General features: G+C 38.8%; 1 protein-coding gene across 9 annotated transcripts in view; it reads left to right on the top strand.

Moving 5' to 3' along the window:
* The first annotated feature begins 3,040 nt into the window (after positions 1-3,040).
* grin2bb (glutamate receptor, ionotropic, N-methyl D-aspartate 2B, genome duplicate b) overlaps positions 3,041-22,392 on the top strand; it is a 135,709-nt gene continuing 116,357 nt past the window's right edge. For 4 of the 9 annotated variants that reach the window (XM_028443152.1, XM_028443143.1, XM_028443134.1 and 1 more), the window contains exons 1-3: positions 3,041-3,303; positions 8,766-9,109; positions 9,185-9,414. In XM_028443152.1, the coding sequence (XP_028298953.1) occupies positions 9,406-9,414 (9 nt within the window). In that variant the 5' untranslated portion in view covers positions 3,041-3,303; positions 8,766-9,109; positions 9,185-9,405. The other 5 variants (XM_028443092.1, XM_028443125.1, XM_028443117.1 and 2 more) reach the window with 5 other exon arrangements.

The following is a 22,392-nucleotide window of genomic DNA, read 5'->3' as shown; positions in this document are numbered from 1 at the left end:
AATGTTTTATGGACATTGACTCAGTAGAGCACTGATGAGGCTCTGTAGGATTGTAGATTTTTGATTATACCAAGTACTGGATTTGATGTGTTGGGTGAGACAGTGTTGTAGAAATGACAAACTGACTTTATTTCAGGATTATTATCTTTTTTTTTTTAGTGTGTAGAAGAAAGAAATAGGAAGGAGAAATGATTCCACGCCCCCGGCTGCTTTCTCAACAATCTCTCACTTCCTCAAACAACCAAAATATTTGAATTGGTTAAAGCCTTTGTTCATGAGAAATCTTCTTAAACATCAGATAACAATTACCAAAGCATTTAGGAAAACTCTGCTAATCTCCTTTTAAGTGATGCTTTTTAGTGCTTTGTTTTGATTGCACAAAAGTTTCTCCAATTGGGAGAGAAAACAAAGCACGACAAAATGTGTTGAGACTAAAAAGCAGAATCAAAGTGTACAGATGTCCTCAGGGCTTAGTCAGGTCTGCATTTAAAACTACAAACATAGTCTGCATGACCATTATTTTTCAATGTTTTGGGTCATTTTTGTTCTTTTTTTTTATTTGCCTCTCCTCTCACAATTATCATAACCATCCATTTCATTCATTGCAGCTCAAAAGAGACGCAACATATCCTAGCGTTTATGAATAAATACATTTGAAAATGCTTCCCTTTAGTGTAAGGATTTGATTGTATGAGCTGCAGTGCAGAATGCACAATAAGCTGGATTTTCTATATCTATCCTTTTCTATCTTTGACTAAGATTGTATCATTGGAATTAATATTTGTGATAGAAATTTGCCTTTCTAAATAGAAATAAATGTCATTTTATTTTGTATTATTTCAACTGTTTGAAGGAGATTTTTAGGACAAAAGCATTTTTTTGTTTGTTTGTTGTTGTTTTTTTTTTTTATCAGTTACTTGTGGTGATGTGATTGTCTCGATGTGAATATGTAAGTGTGATACTACACAGTATTATTTATAAGCCATTAAGAAATTGATGGTTTTTTTTTTTTTTTTACAATGGGGTGAGTTTAAATAAGTTTTACTTCACCCCACTTCATTTTGGGCATTTCTGTTTTATTTTTTGTATCTTGTTCCAAGAGCCAGATACAGACTTGATTTGCAGAATGTATTTCCTTTTCGTTTGTTTTATTGCCTAGCTTGAAATAAAGGAATTTAAGCAAGCTCTACTAGGCTGAGCTGTTGTATTGTGTGAATAACAATAGCTGTTATCTGTATATCATCTTGGTACCCTGTCTTGTGTTTTGGTTGTGTGTGTATTTTTGTTTTCCTCTGCCTTTTTACACACTATTCCCTCTCCTCCTGACCTTTTTACTGTTGTCACACTGACTGTATTCCAGGCCATCTCTGATCTCACATCCTCTTCAGCCTGAAAACACAAACTGGAGAAACATTTGTAGCAACATCACACAATAAGGACTCAGTTATTCCATTTCATATTGCTCCTCCTGCTCTGCTTATCTCTTATCCCCTTCCATGTGCCATGCAAAATTATTTGTGTCGCACCAAAACACAGAGATTAGCATGGACGATGAAAGAAGCAGTGAATAGTATCGTCTGATTAGATTTGTGCTATTCATGGTATCAATTGTCTTTTTAACCAGCTTAGCTACAGCCAGGGTGTTATTTTAGGGTTTGTTTTTCCACCTGAATGAGCAAAAAAGTACATTTTTGAAGTATCAGAAATAGACTAAAACATCCCCGATGGTAAGTTTTTTTTTTAGAAACTTAACCAAAGCATTCAGCTTGTACTCACTTTACCCTGCACATACCCTGGTTGCACAACTTCATCATGACAATGGCTAATAATAATTACTAATACACTTCTATGCAAAGAAGACCAGGTGAAATTAGCCTATATGCACAACCTTTTTCCCTTCAATCTGCATATGTTCCCTGACATAACAAACCTGTGTGTCGTCTGCAGAAGTTTTCCTCAACTAATTCTGGAAACTACTAAAACTACCTTTTCTGAAGCAGGAAAACCAAATACCTAGACCAGTGGTTCCCAACCTGGGGTACGTGTACCCCTAGGGGTACTTGAACACCTGTAGACACAAATAAATAATGGATAACATGAGCTAAGGGGTACTTGCAATAAGAAATAAAGGCTAAGTTTGGGAAACAGTGACTTGGACCACAAACTCAAGGCACGGTGGCCAAATCTGGCCCTTTAGAGCATCTAATTTGGCCTGCAGGAGAAAGTTAAAATGACAGGGAAAACACTAATTTTTGTGTAAATTACCAAATAATCCAGTTCTAGATATCTCAAATTCACCAATTTAATAAAACCCCCCAATATTTTTAGGAGCTTACATTTTTCCTTTGTTTATATAATATATATATTTTTGTTTTTTCCCCTTCTTATTAAGAATTTTATATTTTGAAAGCGCTTTGAGATGACTTTGGTTGTATTTTGCGCTATATAAATAAAGTTGAATTGAATATCACAAATGCAACCATTTTTAATTGCAAATGGTGGAAAGAACTCTGTTTTTTTTCCCCACAAATCTTGCAATTTCTCACAAACAATTCCACAAAATTTCTCTAAATGACACAAAAATTTGTAGCAATTTTTTTTTTTTTTTTTTTTTTTTTTTTTTTTTGTTGTTGATTGAACTGATTTTGAAAACCAGGGCACAATGATGCTAAAATTGTTCTTTTTTATCACCACCTATAATCTGCGACCCACTGTTTCGGTTTTGGCCAAGAATTAGAATTTACTATGCACGTATACAGGCTATTAGAGCTGGGAACAACAGGTATTTTTGAGTTAAGTCTGCATTGTTGTTGTCAGCTCTTTATTCATCATTAATGCCTCAAATTTGCACCATGTAACAGCAGAGGGAGCCATTGACGCTCTAATAAGAGTTTGTATTGACAATAGTAACAGCAGAACATTTATACTATATCTTACTGATTCACTGACACTCTCTCTCTCTCTCTCTCTCTCTCTCTCTGAGTAAGTGAGTGAGTGTTCTTGGATTGGAGCTCTGCCTCTGTGTGTTTGAGCACTGTGTCACTGCATACCAGCACCCAACCATGCAGCCAGCCTGAGTACCATGTCCAACAGCTGTGTGTAGGCTTCCAGCTCGTCTGTAGGAAAGGTAGCAACTTGCCCTGAGGAGGACTGAAGATAAAAGAAGACCAGTTGCTGGGAGAGGGGGGAGACAGCTGAGAGCCCCCTCTCACCTCACTAGCAGAGCAAACACGGAAGGCTTTGGAGTATTCAATTTTTTCTTTCGTTTTATATTTTTCTTATTCCTCATCGCGGTGCTGGGAGGTGCTTCATCTTTTCATATAGTCTCTCTCTCCATCATTTGCCTCCTCATCTACTTCTCCATCTACCTGGTGTATAATTTTGTGTATTTGTGAGTGAAAGATTGGAGGAAAGAGAGGGGAGTTTGTTTTTTTTTTTTTTGTTTTACATTTTTCAGTCCGTCCTTTCTCCGCTTCCTCCCTCTCAGTCACCAAACCATATCATTCCTATCGATTTGTCTTCTCCATCTCATCGAACTGCTGCTCTCAGTTCATCGTCCCCTCATCCCACACCTCACCTCTCCTCTCCTCTTTCTGTCTCCTAATTAAATATTTGATCACCTTGGATGAACATAACCAAAACAACTCCTCATGAATGACTCTTTTTTCCCCCCCTTCTTTTCCTTCTCTTTTGGTCCCTCCACAACCATTTTCTTTGCATCATACTCTTGCGGGATTCTTAAATTTTACTCTAGGTAGGTTACCTATTGTTTAGTGTCTGTCTATCTGTCTGTCTGTGTGTATTTGTGTGTGCTTTACGTATACATAAAACACACATCAACACACACATACACACACTAAACTGTCTCAGAGAGGAAAGGTGTTGAGTGAGATGATGTTGTTGTTCCAGTCTGGTGTTAGTATTTGCATCTTTCTTCATTCTTCTCTCTAATCTCAGCTCAAACTACATTTTTAATTGTTGACTTGAACTAACTTTTGGTGTTTTATGTGTTTTTTACCCCCGAAGTCATAAAAATCAGCCTGTTGCATTCTATTTGATTTCGCAAAGAGTTTAGAGAGAAGAAAAGTCAGATTTTGGGGTGTTTTCTTTGCTTAAATTTTGTCAAACTGGGATCATGCAGAGAACTAAACATTGTTTTTTACCTGTTAATCGAACCGTTGGTAAAAATTGGAGCAAATGTTAATTTATGGTTGATTTCAGCCTATTTTAGTGTTGTCTGTATATTAGCAGCCATTAGTGCCTTTGTTGTCCTCCTTACTACTACTTCCTGACCTACCATTGCTCACATTCTACTCAGAAAACTTATATATATATATATATATATTCATAAACAGTTCCTTCATATTTTTGGTTTGCCTCATCCTTTTATTTAAATCTCTTAAAGCTTCTTCCATCCCCTCTCCTCATTCCGTTTTCTATCAGGCAAAATGGAGCGGCTTGCCTTTAGTTGGATGATGAGCGGTGAATTAATGCCTTACGGGGGGTTGGAGGATCTGTAGACTGTAGGCTGTGCAGGTTGCTGACAGAGACAGACTGATAGACAGATCAGAATATGTAGAATTTAGTTTCCCATGTCACCAAGAGCCCTTTCCTGTGTCATGCTTTCCTTCTTCTCTGTATGCTTTGTTTGCTGCTTCTCCTCTCCCTCTTACTGCCACACCTTTTTGAGAGCGCTGTTTTAATGCATCACCAATTGGAATCAATCCACATCTTGCCTACATGTACATGGACATTCACCTGAAATGGCCTGTGTACTCCAGTGTAAGGTGATAAATAATGTTGAGTAGTGAAAGGCCCACACAGCTACTTTAGTCTCCATGCTCACCCCCCCTCTCACGGACTAGTTAAGGGGTCAAAAACATACCCCCCCTCCCCCCCATCCCCATTTCTGAGTGTTCTGAGAGCGGGATGTCGTCATGAAGGAATATGAAGGACCGCTCGTTCTGCTCTGTCTTTGCTTTTGTGACTCAACTCTGCTCCTCTGTAAACCATCTCCACTAAAATCTATACATTATGTGTTAAAGAAAAGAGTTAATTAGGTGAGTAGTACATTATTATAGAGCCCACTTCCTTTTTGCAAGTGAGTGTAATGCACATGCATGAGTAGGTGTGTGCTTGTACAAGAGGACAGTGCTTTAAGAGATTAAGTACATGTGTTTGTGTGCTTTTTTGATCGCTTGCATGCTGGGCATGAACTTTTGGAAGCAGGTTTGCTATTAGACCTTTTTTAAGATACTAAATTTGCTTTTATGGGCTGTATTGTCTTCACTTTGCTATAAGACTAATGGATTGTTTATGAGGTCATATTTTTTTCCCTATTACTAGAGATGGTTAATACTAGCTTTTTGCCTGTATCCGATATGGTCCAACACTAAATTTTCGATTCCCAATATTAACCGATGCTGATATATACAGTACATACTCCCTCCCCCCTCGATCTAATTTTAGGTCACATACATTATCTCTCCATGGAAATAACACATTCAGCCTACTTTTAATGCAATGCTCCACTGGATGTATTCGACAAAAACACATAATCTGTGCAAATATAAAATTATTATTCAACTTTAGTTATGGAAACTTTTTTTGTCTCACACAATAACACAATAGCATCAATTTCACATTTAATGGCTAATATAGTCCGATAGTGTCAGTGGGCTGATGATATAACTGTCTAATTTCACACTTGAATCAGACAAGCAGCCAATCAGCTGTATAACTGAGGTGTGTTTTGCAGCGTAAATATAAATCACAGTAACCCTTCTTAAATAGTTTGATGCATATCCCTTTGTCAGAAAATCTCAGAGTTTCAACTGTCTCAATTATTATACAATGGTTTGATGTGAGTTACACATCAGGTTAAATAGGAAAGGCTGAGTGAACATGTCGACGCCTTGGCCTGGCCTACCGCTTTGTTTAGTTACTGCAACTGATTACCGACCATTAAGGCAATCCTGTACATTCCTAATTCAGCACATGTTGACCTATTAAAAAAACTCAACAACTTTTATTTACTGTAGGTTGAAAAAAACTTTGTCATTGTGATTCTGGTTAAGTAGCTACAAAACAGAGAGGATGGTGGTCCTACGTTGATGTGACCGTGAGCATCAGCAATAGATAACCTTGAAAGTCATCAATTCAAAATTGTCGAGTGAATAATTAAACACGGTAAAATAGGATTAACAGTTTACACATGCAGATATCCTCTGGCCATTTTCCTTCAGGCTAAACAGTGTTTAGTCAAAGATCCAACTTCAACAATATACAAACACGTACAAGTTTCCAAGGCGATACTTATGCCTCTGACAACTCACATAATCCATTTAGGACTTAAAATGTGAATAACAAATCTCACTGATGTGCTGCTAAGTCTAAGAAATAGTTACTGTGTTTGCTAACACACCTGATTATGGTTATTATGCAAGTTCATTTTTTTTACCAACTTAACCAGGTTCTGGTGTGTTGGAGCAGGTATGGAGCTGAGTTTGACACCCTATGGTCTAAAATGTGATGTTATAGATCAATATCCCTCACAGTCTCATCGATTTCAACAAGAAAATAGCAAAAGTTTATTTCACCTGACATCACAAATGGCGTTTTTTCTTTTCTTACATTAAACACATTGTTAATGCACTTGTTCGTGTGTACAAGTTGTTTTTTTTTTTTCCAGTGTGAAAACTGTAATGCTGCACATCTCAAACTATCGCAAAGCAGAACAATCAACATTAGTCTGCAAGCCTGCTGCAGGAAAAAGTGCTCTGATGGGTACTCCTTAATTTTACCAGATAAATGTTTTATGCCTCTGACTGTCTAAGTTGTAAATGTGGACACTGATTCAAAAAAAAAAGTAAGCACGGGAATCTGAATAATGCATCTGCACAGCCACATCCAACAGTCCTGCTGCTCTACCAATTAAAAGCTTTATTTTGCAAACCTGCTGTCTCAATAGGATGCCCGGTTGTGATGTGATGTCCGAGCCTCTTTATGCTCGACTAAACATTCTCCCTGTGTGGATTTCCACACTGACATTTATTGAATTAGGATTCCATAGTTTTTGCTCCTCGCTGGCCTTGCTTAAAGCACTACGTTCTATTGAACACTGATCTGCTTGATTTAAATGGTGACAAGCACTTCTACAACTATAGCATGTGTCTATGGACTGACCCAAAAATGAACACATTCTCAATCATGGTTAATCCATATCTGGTCGTCACACGAATAACTTTTAGAAACTTTTTTTTTGTTTGTTTTTCTTTTAACTCTGAAGGTAAAGACAGTAAGTAAAAAGTAATGACTGCTGTCTTTTAAAACAACCACCATCAGCTATTCCTACTGGACAGGAAACCAGTGTAACACATAATAACACATGCCATGACACTTGGTCAGGTGGTCATTGCAAATGAGAATTGGTTCTCAATGATTAACCAGGTTAAATAAAGGTGAAACAAAACAAAGTGTACAATCACACTCACATTACATTAGGGTCAACTACACAGCTATTCCAAAAACATTCTCATCACCATAAGATCGATTTAGGGATACATAACTCTTAAAAGCTTTCCAAATCTTATTATAATGTGTAAAAGTTAATACATTGTGTGGATAACTGGACTAATGTATTAACTACTTTTAATGGACTGGCTTAATCAGTTTATAAAGCTTTAAACAGCAACACATGGGGTACATAATATTCTATTCTATTCTACATCGTGTGACTTCATACATCCGTTTTCTATACCTGCTTATCCTGAACCCTTTTCCAGGTGACTCACAGTGGAAGACCCATCACTAGACACTGCATGTGTAGAAAAGAGAACAAAGGTAAACTCTGCTATTAAAGCTAAAGGCCTTTGACGCTTGAACCCTTAACCCTGCTGCCAGCGCAGCAAAACAATGGCTGTTTTAAGTTATAGGGACACTCAACCCAAATGACAAAGAATATTATATATAAACTTTACCAGAAGGAATGAAAAGGCGATTTAGAAGCTGCGTATGCAATAAAATGTACATTAAATGCACGCTTGAGGAGGTCGACATGTTTGACAAACTGTGGCGTAGTAGTTCTCCATTCACGTTCAGTGAAAGAACGTAATTTAGAATCCAAAACTACCCTTTGGTGAACTTATCATTACTGCACTGTTATTTCTCAGTTGCTTTATTGAGTGTATGTGCACAGAATTGACAGAGAATTAGCTTTAAATAAAAAACAAATCAATTGTAGTCTTTAACCAAATCAACCTCCAGGAGTACATGCTATACATATTACAGGCAGGGAAAACCTTCAGAACAAAAGACCAAAGTAGGTGAATAAAGAACGTGCCACAACCCAGAGGGCAATTAGGTGTGATTCACCAAGCAGCTCAGCTTATTGAATTTCAACAAGTGCACCAATGCAGCCAATGAGATTTAATAATATATGCCAGCGGAATCTCTGATGATTTATGTAGATCTTTCCTGTATCACATCTGATGAATTTTCATGTGACTATCACTCATGAAGACTGACCCAATTTGAGGACTCGGTTCAAGAGAAGGGGTAAAAGTAGAAGTTATGTGAGAAACAATCATGCAGCATCCAACACCTTCAGATTACAGTGAAAGAAGCATGTGGGCACAGAGACTTGACTGAGCTAAACCTCCACTGCAAAAGCAGAAGATTTGTGTACACTGTGGCATTCAGCCTCCACCAACAACACCCCCATCCTCTGCCATCTGACTCTGTCCTTCTCTGCTTTCTGCTTTCAGACTGAGTGAAGAGCAGCAGGCTGATGTCCAGCACTGATTGAACTCAGTCAAAGACAGAGAGTGAAACAAAGCCAATGAGGCCAGAATAAGAAGAAGAAAGGGAAGGGACAAATGAAGAAGACATAGTGGAGCGCACACTGCTGAGGCGCACACACACACTGCTTCTCATCTCCTCATCTCCACGGCAACAGTGTTCCCACACTTGCAGACTTCTGAAAGGAGACCTCATCGAGCTGCATCACAGCTTTGGAGGATGATCGGGTGAAAAGAAGCAAAAATAAGCATAGTCTCCCCATCACTCACCTTTACATTATCGCTGACTTTCCCATCTTTATGGTCAGTTTGTAAGTATTTAAAAACACTGATTTACCATTTTAATCTGGGTTCTGGGTCCCTAATGGTTGTATTTTCTCCTTCAGCTGAGATCTTCAACCACATTCCTTTTCTGCTTTGCTGTTGACAATCCGTGCACTCTCAAGCTGAGCTCTGCTTTGACCTGAGTTTAATTCTTCAGACCCAAATCCAGTCTTCTGTGGGTGACTTCCTCCTTCCTTCATCTGAGGCTATGAGAGGAAGAGCAGGATACAAGATCACTCCATCATGCCAGTTCTGATGAGCAGAGAGGAGATCCGGGCTGGCAATGTTCAAGGTAGGACTGAGACTTTCCTGTTTTCGTTTTTATTTTAAAAACATTCTTAAACAGACACCCATTGTTTCTTGGTCAGAAGTCAGCTGACTGTGATATCCCTCTCATTTTAAAGTGACCATAAACTTTAAATTTAATGTAAAGTCAGGTTTGACGCTTTCATGCAGGGTTTGGGTTTCTTTTTAATATCAGATAAACTCCTAATCCATATGAGATATTATTTTATTCATCAGAACTGCATATTCTCCCATTAGCAGTGCTAAAAATATCCTTCCTTAGCACCTGCCTCTAGATCTTGGTTTTGGAAGATAATGAAGCCAATCCCAGAAAAATCCTGTTGCAAGGCAGATCACAAACAGATAAGCTTCTTATATTCCAGACCAGTTTGACAAAGTTTGTGACAATTACACAAAATGGACTTTGATTATTTTATGGCGTGTCAACATAATTTCCTCATACTTTACTTGCTGCAGGACACAGTATTTATTTGTGCATTGTGCATTAAGGAATATTTTTGTGCTATATGACACATTTTTTGTTCGTTCTGCATGTCACAAGCTGTGGTGCCACTGCCTGGTGGGGATTGCAAAGTGGTGCATTTTAATATTAAAATAGAAACAAATTGCCTTTGAAAGTTGTGTCGTACAACAAAAATCAGGTGGAAGTCGAGGTGGCAAACGCGAAAAGTGGAACTATTTCTAGTTTCACTGTGAGATTGTGTTTTATTTTCACACTCACATTCCACGCTTTGGTCAATTTAAGGACACCAAATAACCTGGCATGGCTTTTAATTTATTTAAAACTTCATCTCCTGCCAAAACTATATATTACATACAATAATTCCACTCCCCACTGTGACAGGAAAATCATCAATCAATGATATTGTAATAAAAGAGTTGTACAACTTAATGTAAACCACTCATGATCTGGAGATGAAAAAAAGGTCTGGCTTTGGTCAAACTTGAGAATTGGTTTGACCAAGGGGACGAAATTCTGTTTGTACCAGAAGTGACTTTATTAAAGTTTTTCTAATAATAAGCAGGAAACAAATTAATTCTAAACCAGCCATTTTTGGTATATAAAAATGATATATAGTAAGCTTTAATTTGAAGTGCGTAACACACACTTACTCATTGCGTTTACAGAAACACAGTTCATGTCAGAAGAAAAGTAAGAAAACAATGTTTTTTTATTTATTCATACTTCATTATTCAATTTGTCTTTTTTGTTAAATGTTTTGTCACAAGGGATTTTTTTGAGGAAGCCAGAAGTTAAGATATATACAATGAGGCGCCATCTTAAAAGCCATAACAACATAACAGTTGAGGTGTTATAGTGAGACTAAAATGGCCAAAAAAAAGGAAATTTACACAAGACCAGCGGAAATTGTTCAAATGTGTCGATACTTTGCTGTGGCACAGTTTCCATCTTCTTCCTGTGGAGGTGGTGGGTTTGTTTTCTGAGAGCTTTCTTGTGTATTTGATGCTTATCCGCTTGAATGTTTTCAGCTGTAAATGATACCAGTTTGTGATTAAAATCCTAAAATTTTATCATTGGCATTGATAAAACCACAGGATATGAAGTGAGTCCAAATATGATGCTCTTCTTTGTTGAAGTGTCATTCTAAGGTAGAGTGTGAGCTGAATGTCCCTCCCTTACAACACAACAGATCTAATGCATATTCGTGTGTGTGTGTTTATGTATTCAAATGCGCTGCACAGACACGCACAAACTGCACAGGGCTTGAAACCCCCAGTCATATTATATCAATCAAAAGGTAATTTCCTGTCTTGATGTTGAGGTTTGGCACTCATCTGACACTCCTGAAGTAACTGCGTGTTAACTGTGTTTGTAGGGCAGATTTTAGCTGTTGCATGGAACGGAGGGGAGGGATCGTAGAGAGAGAGTCAGTGATGGGTTAAGGCGTGGCAGACAGAGGAAGAGACAGACAAGCAAAGATCCAGACGCAGGCGGTGAATCCTGCGGGAGCTTCTCTGACAGTGGATGAAATAGAAAGCTTTGTAGATGATTGTAGCTCTGAGCATGCAAGCAGCACAGCTTTGAAAGACTGTGTGGTAGCGTCCTGTAGCTGCATGTATATGGAGAGTGGCTTTGGTAAATGGGAATTACTCATTCCTAGCATCGGTTCGTCAAGGCGAGAAGCAGGTTTCTGTTCCGGGATTGGCAGCTCTGTAAAAATACGAGTGTTGATGTGTAACATCACAGAGAGCTGGCTGAGTCAGTTTTGGCTTCGAACCTTTATGTGACCAGCTTTGCAAATGTTGGTTAAGTCGTTGAAGGATTACAGGTGCTGAGAAGCCTGGTGTTATTGTTTACTGAGTGGCAGAGAGGGAGGGAGAGAGAGAGAGAGAGAGAGAGAAACAGGCAGTGACAGTGACTCAGAAAGGGCTCCTTTATTCATGCTTTGTGCAGTTTTCTCCAAGGGATGCAGAAAAACACATTAAAAAGGAAGACAAATTCATTTTTGTGTGCAAAACATCTTTACTGATGCTTCATTTCATTCCAAACTAGAGCCCAACATGGGTATTTTGGGGCCGATATCCGATGCATTGGCCGCTATCTGACATGTTGGTCGATAACCAATACATTCGGCGATATATGGATTAAGACTACTGTATACGCACCTCCGGTCGCCATGTCAAGGGGCAGAACGTAATCACTCTGGTTAATGTTGACAGGCAAAGATATCAAAAACGGCAAATATATCAGAAACTACAGCTAATCGGAAGGGATATTTTCCCATATGACGCCCATTTGTCAGACTGGTCCATGGAACCCGGTGATTTACCCGCTGTTTGTTATCTAGAAATCGTGAACTACTTTGCAAACAAACAAGAGTGCTGGCTGACTTAAAAGCGTATATAAATCCCTAGAAAGTTACAACTAGTTTCTGTGTGGACGGGTGAAGGATGTAAAGTCTCTTGAGTGTTGGTGACTGCTAAGATAAGTTCCGAATTTTATTAAAATGTGTGATGCACCATGGGAAGCGTCTGTTTATGGTTGGGAATTCCAACAACTGATTACTATAGCGATAGTCTTTGACTATCCACACACTCTTGTTATTGTTTTTGGCCAAAAATCTGCACATTACAGTAAAACACATGGCTACTCAAGCGGCTATTGTAATTGTGACTCCGATAAACGCTGCTTCAGGGTGTGTTTATCACAGTAGCAGCAGCAGCAGCAGTGGAGTGGAGTAAATCATTAACAGTCAGCTGGTTCAAACACTCATCGTAGCTGCTAAGTCTCTTTCTTGTCCTCCTCACCTCTTCTGACCTTAGGAATAGTCCATTTAAGGTGATAATCCATTGTGTTGTCCTAACACTGCATCACATTGGGTCACAAACACGTCAGATCATGTCATAAAGGCGATACGAGACAAAATACAGCTGCTAAAAGTGAAACTGATTGTGAGCACTCGTGCTGTGCTTTGGAATATCTATACAGTGAACGTAGAAATATAAGCTGTATATAAACCGCATTAAAACAGCGATTCACAACCATTACTGGGGGTTTGGGTTAATGCAATTGCACAGCCTTTATTCTGCCCACTCTGCCTGCAGCTCTGAGGTGATGAAAACTTTGGGCACAAAGTTATTTCTGTGGATCCTGGCAATCCACGTCTCCCTGTTAAACATTCGTTTAACATAATTTGTTTTGTCGGTTGTGACAGTCAAGAATGACACAGGAGTAAACCATTGTCCTGTCAAATTTAGCCATGTTTTTATACTAGAGCGGTCGGGCACCAGGCAGTTGTTTGACCCTGAAGAAGGCGCCGGTGCACCCGGATGAGTATTATCTATACTCAGGAGCATGCGCGTCTCACCCGTGGGGGATGCGGGGGATGCGACACCCGCAGGGATTAATTGTTGAAAAGGTATTGGTCCAGTTAGATTGACTGAATGGTGACCAAAGCCAATCACAGCCAGCATTTGACGAAGTTGCCGTTCCGAGAAGGTAAACAAAGATGATTAAAGCGATGAGTAAAGTGACAAAAATTGAGTAACAAGTGGCAAATAATCATCCAAAAGTGGCAAAAATGTGGTAAAAAAAGAGTGAAAAGTGCCTGAAATAGGCCAAAAGCAGTCGAGTGGCAGAAAAAAAATGACAAAAAGAGGAAACAGGTGGTATGTAATGGAAAAAAGTAGCTTAAATGAGCAAAATGTGACAAACAAGAGTGAAAAAGGGTAAAAATGTGGAACAAAAAGAGGTAAAATGTAGGGGGAAACAAGTGTTATTTATTGGACAAAAGGTAGCTAAAATCTGAAAATACAAAAAAGTGCCTATTTTTTGGAAAAGGGGTGAAAATGGGACAAAGAAAGAATGGGTTAAAAAGAGTCCCCCTTTAAGGTTTTCTGGCGGAATAATAAAAATTAAGACACAGAACCATATGTTGAGTATCACTGATTTAATAACAGCATTATCATGGTTTTTTTAGTGAATTAATTTAATAAACTAAATTGGGAGTCAACGGTTGCCCTACCCTTAGAACACTTTTAAAATCGCTGCTCCACCCCTGCACATTAGACATACTGTTCATAAATACACATTTTTACAAAACCCAAAATTTGATTCAAGACAAACTAAGTGAACATTACTATGTAAAGCTGCTAATAAATTATTATTATTTATTATTATACATTTATACATGCTTTTCTAGACTTCCAATGCACAATTTTTAAAAGTGGATCAAAAACAAAAGCAAACTCAGGGTCAGTGTTACAGATGCCTAATGTGTCAGAGAGAAATACAATCCTTAAGTGGCCAAACTGATTTAGAAAATAACTGAGCAGATGAGCAGAGTGTAAAATATCAGCTCAACAGTTTTATCACGTGGGTATTTCCCAGTCTGTCCTGTCCATCAGATCCCTGTAATAAGCCTTACAGGTAGTAGGAGAAATCACACAGCTGTTCCAAAATATTAGCAGTCTGTCACCTTTTGAAAAAGCCCAAATAGAGCAGATGAGACATGGCCCTTATCAGTTTGAATGAATATAAACTATGTAGCCTGAAAGTGCCAGCATACTATATGGGAGCTGCTTTTCCACTGGGAATCAGTAAGTCTCCTGCAACAGCAGCAGCCTCTTTAATTTCCCATAAATGGCCTTTTAGGGAATTGTAGCAGACAGCTAGACCAAAGCTAAATGTACACTTATGCTCCAGTTCTTCATTGTCAGTGAGAAGCATGACCTCATCAGTGGTGATAAAAGATTGTATCAGCACCGTGCAAATGTTTTTTCCAACATCTAAAATCTAAAGTGAAGCAACAAAAAAACAAACAAAACAAAAAATGATGCAAGAGCTTTAGAGTTATAGTAAAATAAGGACCAGATACTCACACAGAATGGATTAAAAAATGAAGGTGCAGACAAAGAAGTCCATAGAAAGTTCTTACAGGTCAAACTTTTATCAAATGATGACATGCTAAACCTCAAACTTAGATTTTTAATTCTGCTGAATGTAAATGAAAACAAACCAAATCAAGATTTTAACACATTTACCAGATTTGATCAAACTAATAGTTAAGTGGAGTCCGATGAGCTTAAACCGTCTGCAGCTAGTCCTCATGGGAACTGTAGTGTCAGATACATTTGTGTTTGTTTTTCCATAAAGTGCCAGAAAGGTGAGTAACTGAGACTGTTAGCGGCTTCCACTGCTAACATCCACCTGCTGGGTTACAATACAAATACAACATTGGTTTACAAAAGATGTTGGGATACGTTCATGGGATACGTTCATACAGCAGGTCTTAATGCACAACTCTGATTTTCTTTTGAGAAATCTTGATTTAAAAAAAATAAATACAATTGCTCGTTCATAGTAAATATTAAATGCAACTTCAATCAGTTTAGAGAATGAACTGAAGCTGACCCTGAAGTGACCTGCTAGTACAATAGAGGTCTTGAGGTAATATGTGAGCACGCAGGTATGCACTGTGGTCACAGAAGTAACTAGAAAAGCACTCAAAGAGCGCATACCTCCGCCAAGCAGCTCATTTCCACCCATGCAGTTTCTGCTCAATTTTGCTTAAAAGAACAATTAAAAAAATAACTTTAGAAATAATAAGAACGTTGCCATTTCCGTTTCAGGATTTTCATTCTGTTTTTCCATCGGTTTTAAAAGGAAAGCTTTGAGAAACTGTAACCTGATAATGAAGCTAATGATGATTTCAGGAAGTATTTTGGGCCTGTAATGAGTCTGATTATAAGGGGAAAAAACAAATAGCAAATGTTTAAACACACAAAGGTCTGTCCGTCTTCCGTTCATCACACACACGAGTGTTTAATCATCATAATCTGAGAAAAATACACACAAATTACAGAAACAACACACTAAAGGACCATTAAAAAGACAAATGCATCTGAAAAACACACAAGATGATAACATACAGTAACTCACATCTCCTCTGAAATTGTGCCACACACAATCTTTGTTCGTCCACCACAAATACAGAATAATTCCAACAAAAATGTACAAGAAGGAAAAAATTCCAACCTCTGTACTACAATCCACAGCAAAATATTGATACTGATCTTGACGTGTCACTGTCCACTATCCAGTGAGGAGACAAACTCCTGCTCGCTAATCACGCAGCAAATCTTAATCCGGCTTGGCTGGTTATGTCTATCGTCTCTGTTATCATGCAGGTATCACATGAACTGTCTTCCCTACCACTACTACATTACTTATAAGCCATCGCGCTTAAAGGACCAGGCTCTGGCAACGCTCACATACCCATATTGTGATATCCACAAGTGATATTTTCTCTTTTTTGGTAATCACCAAAAGCTAATCACCTGTTCCCTGTCCCATTATCATTATTTCCTGAAAATTTCGTCCAAATCCGTTCATAGCCTTTCGGGTTATCTTGCAAAAAGACAAACAGACAGATCCAAGCAGGGTAAAACACAATCTTTCGCTCTGCGCTTCACGCTTGGTGGCGGTAAATATAGAGACATCTCATCTCAGCAAATATTTATTCATTCTATTTCTAAGACCTTACTCTCATTTTACTGCCCACTTTACACTCTGTCCCCCGCCATTGGCTGTTTTTTTTCCCTGCTGCATCTCCTGGGATGCAGAATTGTGATGTTTATTGCAATTCAATGATTTAAAGGTCAGACAAATGAAACCTGGCTGTTCAAACAACAGTAACATTTGTAAAAAAAAAAATAAATCAGATACGTATCAGATTTTGGACTTGTGATGTTCAAACTGTCTTTAACTGATCAGATACAGGTGGCATATAGGCAAAAAAAAAAAAAAAAAAAATATAGGATTTGGGCCACATTTTCAGGCAATCTGAATATATACCTTAGACACTTTACAGCCACATATCCAGCAATTCATTTGAGTGGAACCATTCACCTTCAGTTCATGGCCTGAAAAACAGGGTTATTATTGGCTGTGAACAGTTCCACCTGTGGAGATTTTCTATATCTGAGTTCTGCTTCTTGTGTTCAACACTGAATATTAAGAGCTCCTTCAGGCTTTTAAAGCTTTGCCTTGGGGGGGACGTGATCGCCTGCCCCTCATCACAATCACACACTCCCTTTTAATGACTGAACGCATTTGCTGCAAGCTGCCCTTACACCTACATGCCTTCTTCCCTTCTTCCTACTTTGAGATGTACCCCATGAGACGACCGTGCTACCTTCCAGGTCGACTCTGTCTCACTGATCACCCGTTCCTCTGCTTCATTAGCAATAAAATCCACTGACAGCTGCAGCTCTTCCTACCGTACCTATGCTATTTGGCTCCATAGAATTGAATGTGAAATTATCTTACTGGTTCAGCTGCCCTTCAAACACTCTCCTACTCTCAAGTCACAGGGAGACATATAGGCTAACATTTTAAATAGGTTTATCAGCCACAGGTATTGGGCTACATATTTTTTGAAATCAACACAGGCACAAAAACTAATGGAAATAACAAATATTTCGAATAGGCTAAATAAAACAGCCACTGTAAGATTTCACATACTGCAGGAAGTTAAGCCTTCAGATTCATCTCAGTGCTCCTTTTGTGTCATCTTTCATTCCCCCTCCATCATAGAGAGCTTATTCAATTATCAGCTAATCACCCTGTCTCTGTCAAGTCACCTCGTGACATGATTTCATGAAAGTCTTGATGGCTTCTTCGTGCGCAACTTTTGAGGAAAGTATCATCAAATAATATTCCATCATACTCAGCAATCAATTGCTCCTTCAGCTCTTCTCATGTGCACCACCACCTATGCAGATTTTTTCCCGCTTTATTCTCAGCCTTCTCTACCCCTGTGGAAAACTGTTTTATTAAAAAAAAGAGGAGAAAATAAAAAGAAAGAAAAGAAACCTCTTGAGTCTCTGTAAAAGAGCTTCAAAAAGTCTCCCTTTGGCATCATATAAGAACCGAGCGTTTCTGATGAAATTCCTTCATGTGACGGCACAAGCCTTCTGATCATCTTATTAGTGAACACATTCAGGATGAAAAGCCAAGCTGCAGCTACATTTCTATGTATGATATGCCAGTGAAAAGCACAATGTGGTCCACTAAAGAGCAAGCAAACAGCAAACATTGGAAGGAAGTCTGTTGGTTGGGAGAACAGCACACAGAGAAGCTGAGCATCGTGGGTGAAAGCAGCATCACAGCACCGGGCCTCCTTTTCTCTATTCTTAGCTCGCCCTCCCTTTCACAGTCAGTCACACACGGCTGGGTATTAAAAGAGGAGCGGCAGAAAAGGAATGCTAAGTTACTGCCTTCAACATAAAGAAGTTTGTACTTTTGTTTCAGTTGGCTAAATACCAGTCGAGGAAAAACAGCTTTCTGTAGTTCATAGATTAGGAACTATTATACACATTTAATCTGTTGTCCAAATGACCTGTTGCATGTCCTGTTGCCATCAAGCTGCGTTTGCTCTCCTTTCTAACGCCCAACACTGACAACAAGCTAAGTGACTTGATGTACAAAGACACATCCTAACCCTAAAAGTTGCACTGAGCTGAAGGAAAACTACATACAGTCATTTTAATGGCTTTTGCAAGCTGGTATTGTTGGTTCCCATCTTGTTGAGCTACAGCTCCTGATCATAATATTTCTATGAGAAAAGTAACTGTCCTTCCTTGTCAATAGCTGTGTTTCCATTACTCTTGGAAATGCGCAAAATCTAAATAGCGCAATAAAAAACAGGTAATGAAAACACCTGAATTTTGAAAAAACACTCAAAAATCATTAAAAGTTTTTTAAGCTTTCATGAGGAGATATTTCAGATGTTTCAATATTGAAATATACGGCAAAGGCACTATGGAAGCACTTTTTCCACAATTACATATTCCAGAACGTGACGTACCAGGTCACATGACCACTTCTCTCAGAGAAAACATGGCGCGTTAAAAATTTGTAGTGGAAACACCGCTTGTGTCTAACGTTTTCCTAATGACACTTTTCTTGCTGTCATTGTGCACCGATTAAAATGCACTTGTACCAAAAAAACAAAAGATTCATAAAACGTCCTCTGATCCTTTTTTCCCCTTGGGGCACAAAGAAAACATTTTAAGCCAGATGTTTTCTATTAAGAGTAAAAATGGAATGATTAAGGAAATGGGCTTGTACTCATATGGTCACCGGTTCAAATCCAACCTGGGCCAAAACTGGCAGTTGAGCAAGTCCCTTAACCCTAACTGCTCGTGTTGTACGTCACTTTGTATTAAAGCGTCTGCTAAACAAAATTGAAATCTTGTAATATAGTGTTCTGTAGGTCCACACCATTTAAGAAATAAATATTTAGCAACTTTGATGAAGTAGGTGTAAGTGGTTATCACTTTAAACCTGAGACAAATAATGTTTGTGAGGAAAGTGAGTCAACACATTCCAGTGATTCCAAGGAGGAAACTGCCACCAGTGGTGTGTGTGATGGCAGGTCCAGTTGTAAAGTGGCTACTGTCACATGGTGCCGATACGAGCAGTGTTCTGTCATGAGAACTGACATGGAGTCTGACTGACTCTGACTCGAGGTTACATTATATCTAATATAAATCTGCATAAATATGTTCTCAACAAACCCTTACTGATAACTTTCCTGCAAGATGGATTCTCCTGGTGTTCACAAACACCAAGAGAATCCATATTGTACTGTTCCCACCTTTGCCTTTCAGGTTACCTTATGTCTGAAGATCTGGACATGACAGTGACCTGACAAATGGGTAACTTCTTATTCAGTCAAGTCTAAGTTACTCCAGAACAAGTGGAATATTTCAACCACTGTTCGTCTCCACTCGTCGGTGAAGGAGACAAAATGGCACTGATTTACATTCCTGTAAAGCTGTTACTTAGTTCCTGTGACTGCGTCACGTGAACTTCAGATGAACATTTCCCAACTGAACCTCTGGTATTCTACACAATCTTTTGATAGAACTTGCAGTTAGTACAAGGACCCTTAAAGGGATGACCAAATTCACACAGGCGTGCTCTTCATACTCTCAAATGATCACCAGCTGAGAAGAAATCAAGCCCTTACACTAGAAAATATGAGCTTGTTTTTCCACATCTATTAGTTCTTTATTAGACGGCTCATTATTCTCCCAACAGCTGAGGCACAGATAATTCTCACGTAGGCAGTCAGGGTGCAGGTGCAGGCAGGGGTTTGAGGATGCTTGAATGTTAAGAACCTCAAGAAGGTGAGTGGCCTCACGTAATTGGGTAGAATTATTGAACAGATGGAGTAGATAGTCGAGGAATCATTACAACCTCTCCCACAGGCTTTCTGTTCAACCCTCATGAGAGTAACACCTGCTGAGTTTTGAGATTGTGCTGGCAGTGAAGCAGGGGTGAGGAGCATCAGGTTGACTGAGGATATAAGACATACTATTCTATTTCTGGTTCTCATAAAGAAAAACTCTGCACTCACTGGCCATTTAAAGTCATTTAAGGCAATGTTAGGCAAAACAAAACGGCAACTGTTAGCGTTTACAGCAGTGACGTGCCGTGAGCACTAGGGTTGGCTAGGCAGGGCGTTGCAAATCGAGACCACCAATGTCAACACCAATGACAATTTCATATGTCTCTGCTGGGAAGTGTTCATTCAATTCAATTCAACTTTATTTGTATAGCGCAAATTCCAACAGTCATCTCAATGCGCTTATCAAAATATTAAATTCAAAATAAGAAAGAAAAAAACCAACAAGATCCACATCAACAAGCATTTATCCATCAAACAAAATCAACATTGTAAAACACCATTAAAGAAACATAAACAATTATTTAATATAGCCTCCATACTCTCCTAACAAGATATATCTCATGACACGGCAGCGCATCCGTTGTTTGTGTTGGAAACACAGAAACACGGAGAAAATGACAACAACAACAACTCAGAACAGCCTTAGTGAGGAGCATCCACAAAGCCAATCCTTCCTTTCACTGTGGAAAATATGAACAATTTTCAGACCGTATCTTTGCTGAAGCTCTGGTAGCACAGGTGTTGGTCTCACATCTTTTAAAAGCTTTCGTTTTTCTGCAAAAGAAAGTTTCTTTATTGTGTCTAGCTCTGTCATCCTTGCTGTAGTGTTATTACACTTCTAGCTAGAGAACGTAGCAGCAGCCACGTGATTTCAGTTCACTAATGCACTGTAAGCTTAAGTATAGCATTTATAGAGAGCTGCTTTTTTACATAAATGGTTTTCATCTTAGGGAACTGACTGCGCATACGCAAACACATAAAAACACGCTATGGGAACAGAGGCAGAGCAGCAATGTGCTTTTGGGAAAGGGTGTGGCCTCCTCCTGCCTTATAGCGGAGTGAGACTGTGCAGCGTTGCTGCCGTACCAGGAAATAGCAATGTTTAGCCATTTGGGCTATGAAAAGCACAAAATGCTGACACGTTCAAACTTATAGGTACTGTAGGCTATCGAAAATTGAAAAATAAATAATTTATCATTATATTATAATTAAAACAAATAATCAAAATAATAATTAACCCTTGGTTAGGCACTGCCTACCTTGCCTACCCTGACTGCACGTCACTTAAAATGTCTCATTTTGATATAAATTTTCTGATATTTTCCAAACATTCGTGGGCCGTGACACCGCGTGTGGTTGTATCACCACCTTTAGGACTGCCGTCTGGTACTGGACCTTTGTGCAAAACTTAAAAATGAAGCCCACTTGCCCGTTGGTAATGACGTTGCTTTTTGATTCTTTGTTATTTGGTTATTCTTTTGTTAACAGGTTCTTACTTACAAAATTAACCTCACACAGAGTAATAGGGATTGTAAGGTGAGTTCAAACTGTAAAGAGACATGTTCGTTTTACCCTGCTGATGATGTATTGTTGCACGAGTAATCCTGTACAATTATACTTGCATTTAGTCGTCGTGAACAGTTGATGCCCAGACCTCGGGAGTGTCTCCTTGTTGCTGCATTGCTGTGGTGGGGACACTTAACGTAGCTGCAAAATGAAGTCCAGAGCATGACAGCTAACCTCTGTTGGATAAATGGCTCCAATGAGGTAATGAAGACCTCTGGGGATAGATGAATCCTACACAAAACTCTATATTTCCATTCTTCTCTGTGCTTGTATCTGTGTATACTTTGTTGTACACATCTGCCTGTGTGTGTGTGTGTGTGTGTGTGTGTGTGTGTGTGTGTGTGTGTGTGTGTGTGTGTGTGATACTCATGTGTGCATTGATTGTGTGTTCCGTTTTTTCTCATTTTGATGAAGATACCCTGTAACGTTATTTAGAGCTGGAGCAGCATCAATATGACTGTAGAGATTTGTTGAGCATCTCATTATAAAGTGCAATTAACAGAGAGAGGATTCTTCACCAGAGCAAAGTGCTCTTAATAAAACACTCAAGACAGTCTTCAATAAAGTACCCCCCCCCCCCCCCCCCCTTACAGTCAATAGTAAAGCCTGTGTAAGACAAGCCCAATTATACAACACTATTTAAACTGGTGGTTGTACTTGGGGATTTAAAAAAAAAT

This window comes from Gouania willdenowi, chromosome 1 (assembly GCF_900634775.1).
Source record: "Gouania willdenowi chromosome 1, fGouWil2.1, whole genome shotgun sequence".
NCBI classification, from domain to species: Eukaryota; Metazoa; Chordata; class Actinopteri; order Blenniiformes; family Gobiesocidae; genus Gouania; species Gouania willdenowi.
The sequence above is the reverse complement of the archived record's forward strand: the minus strand, read 5'-3'. Positions and strand labels throughout refer to the sequence as shown.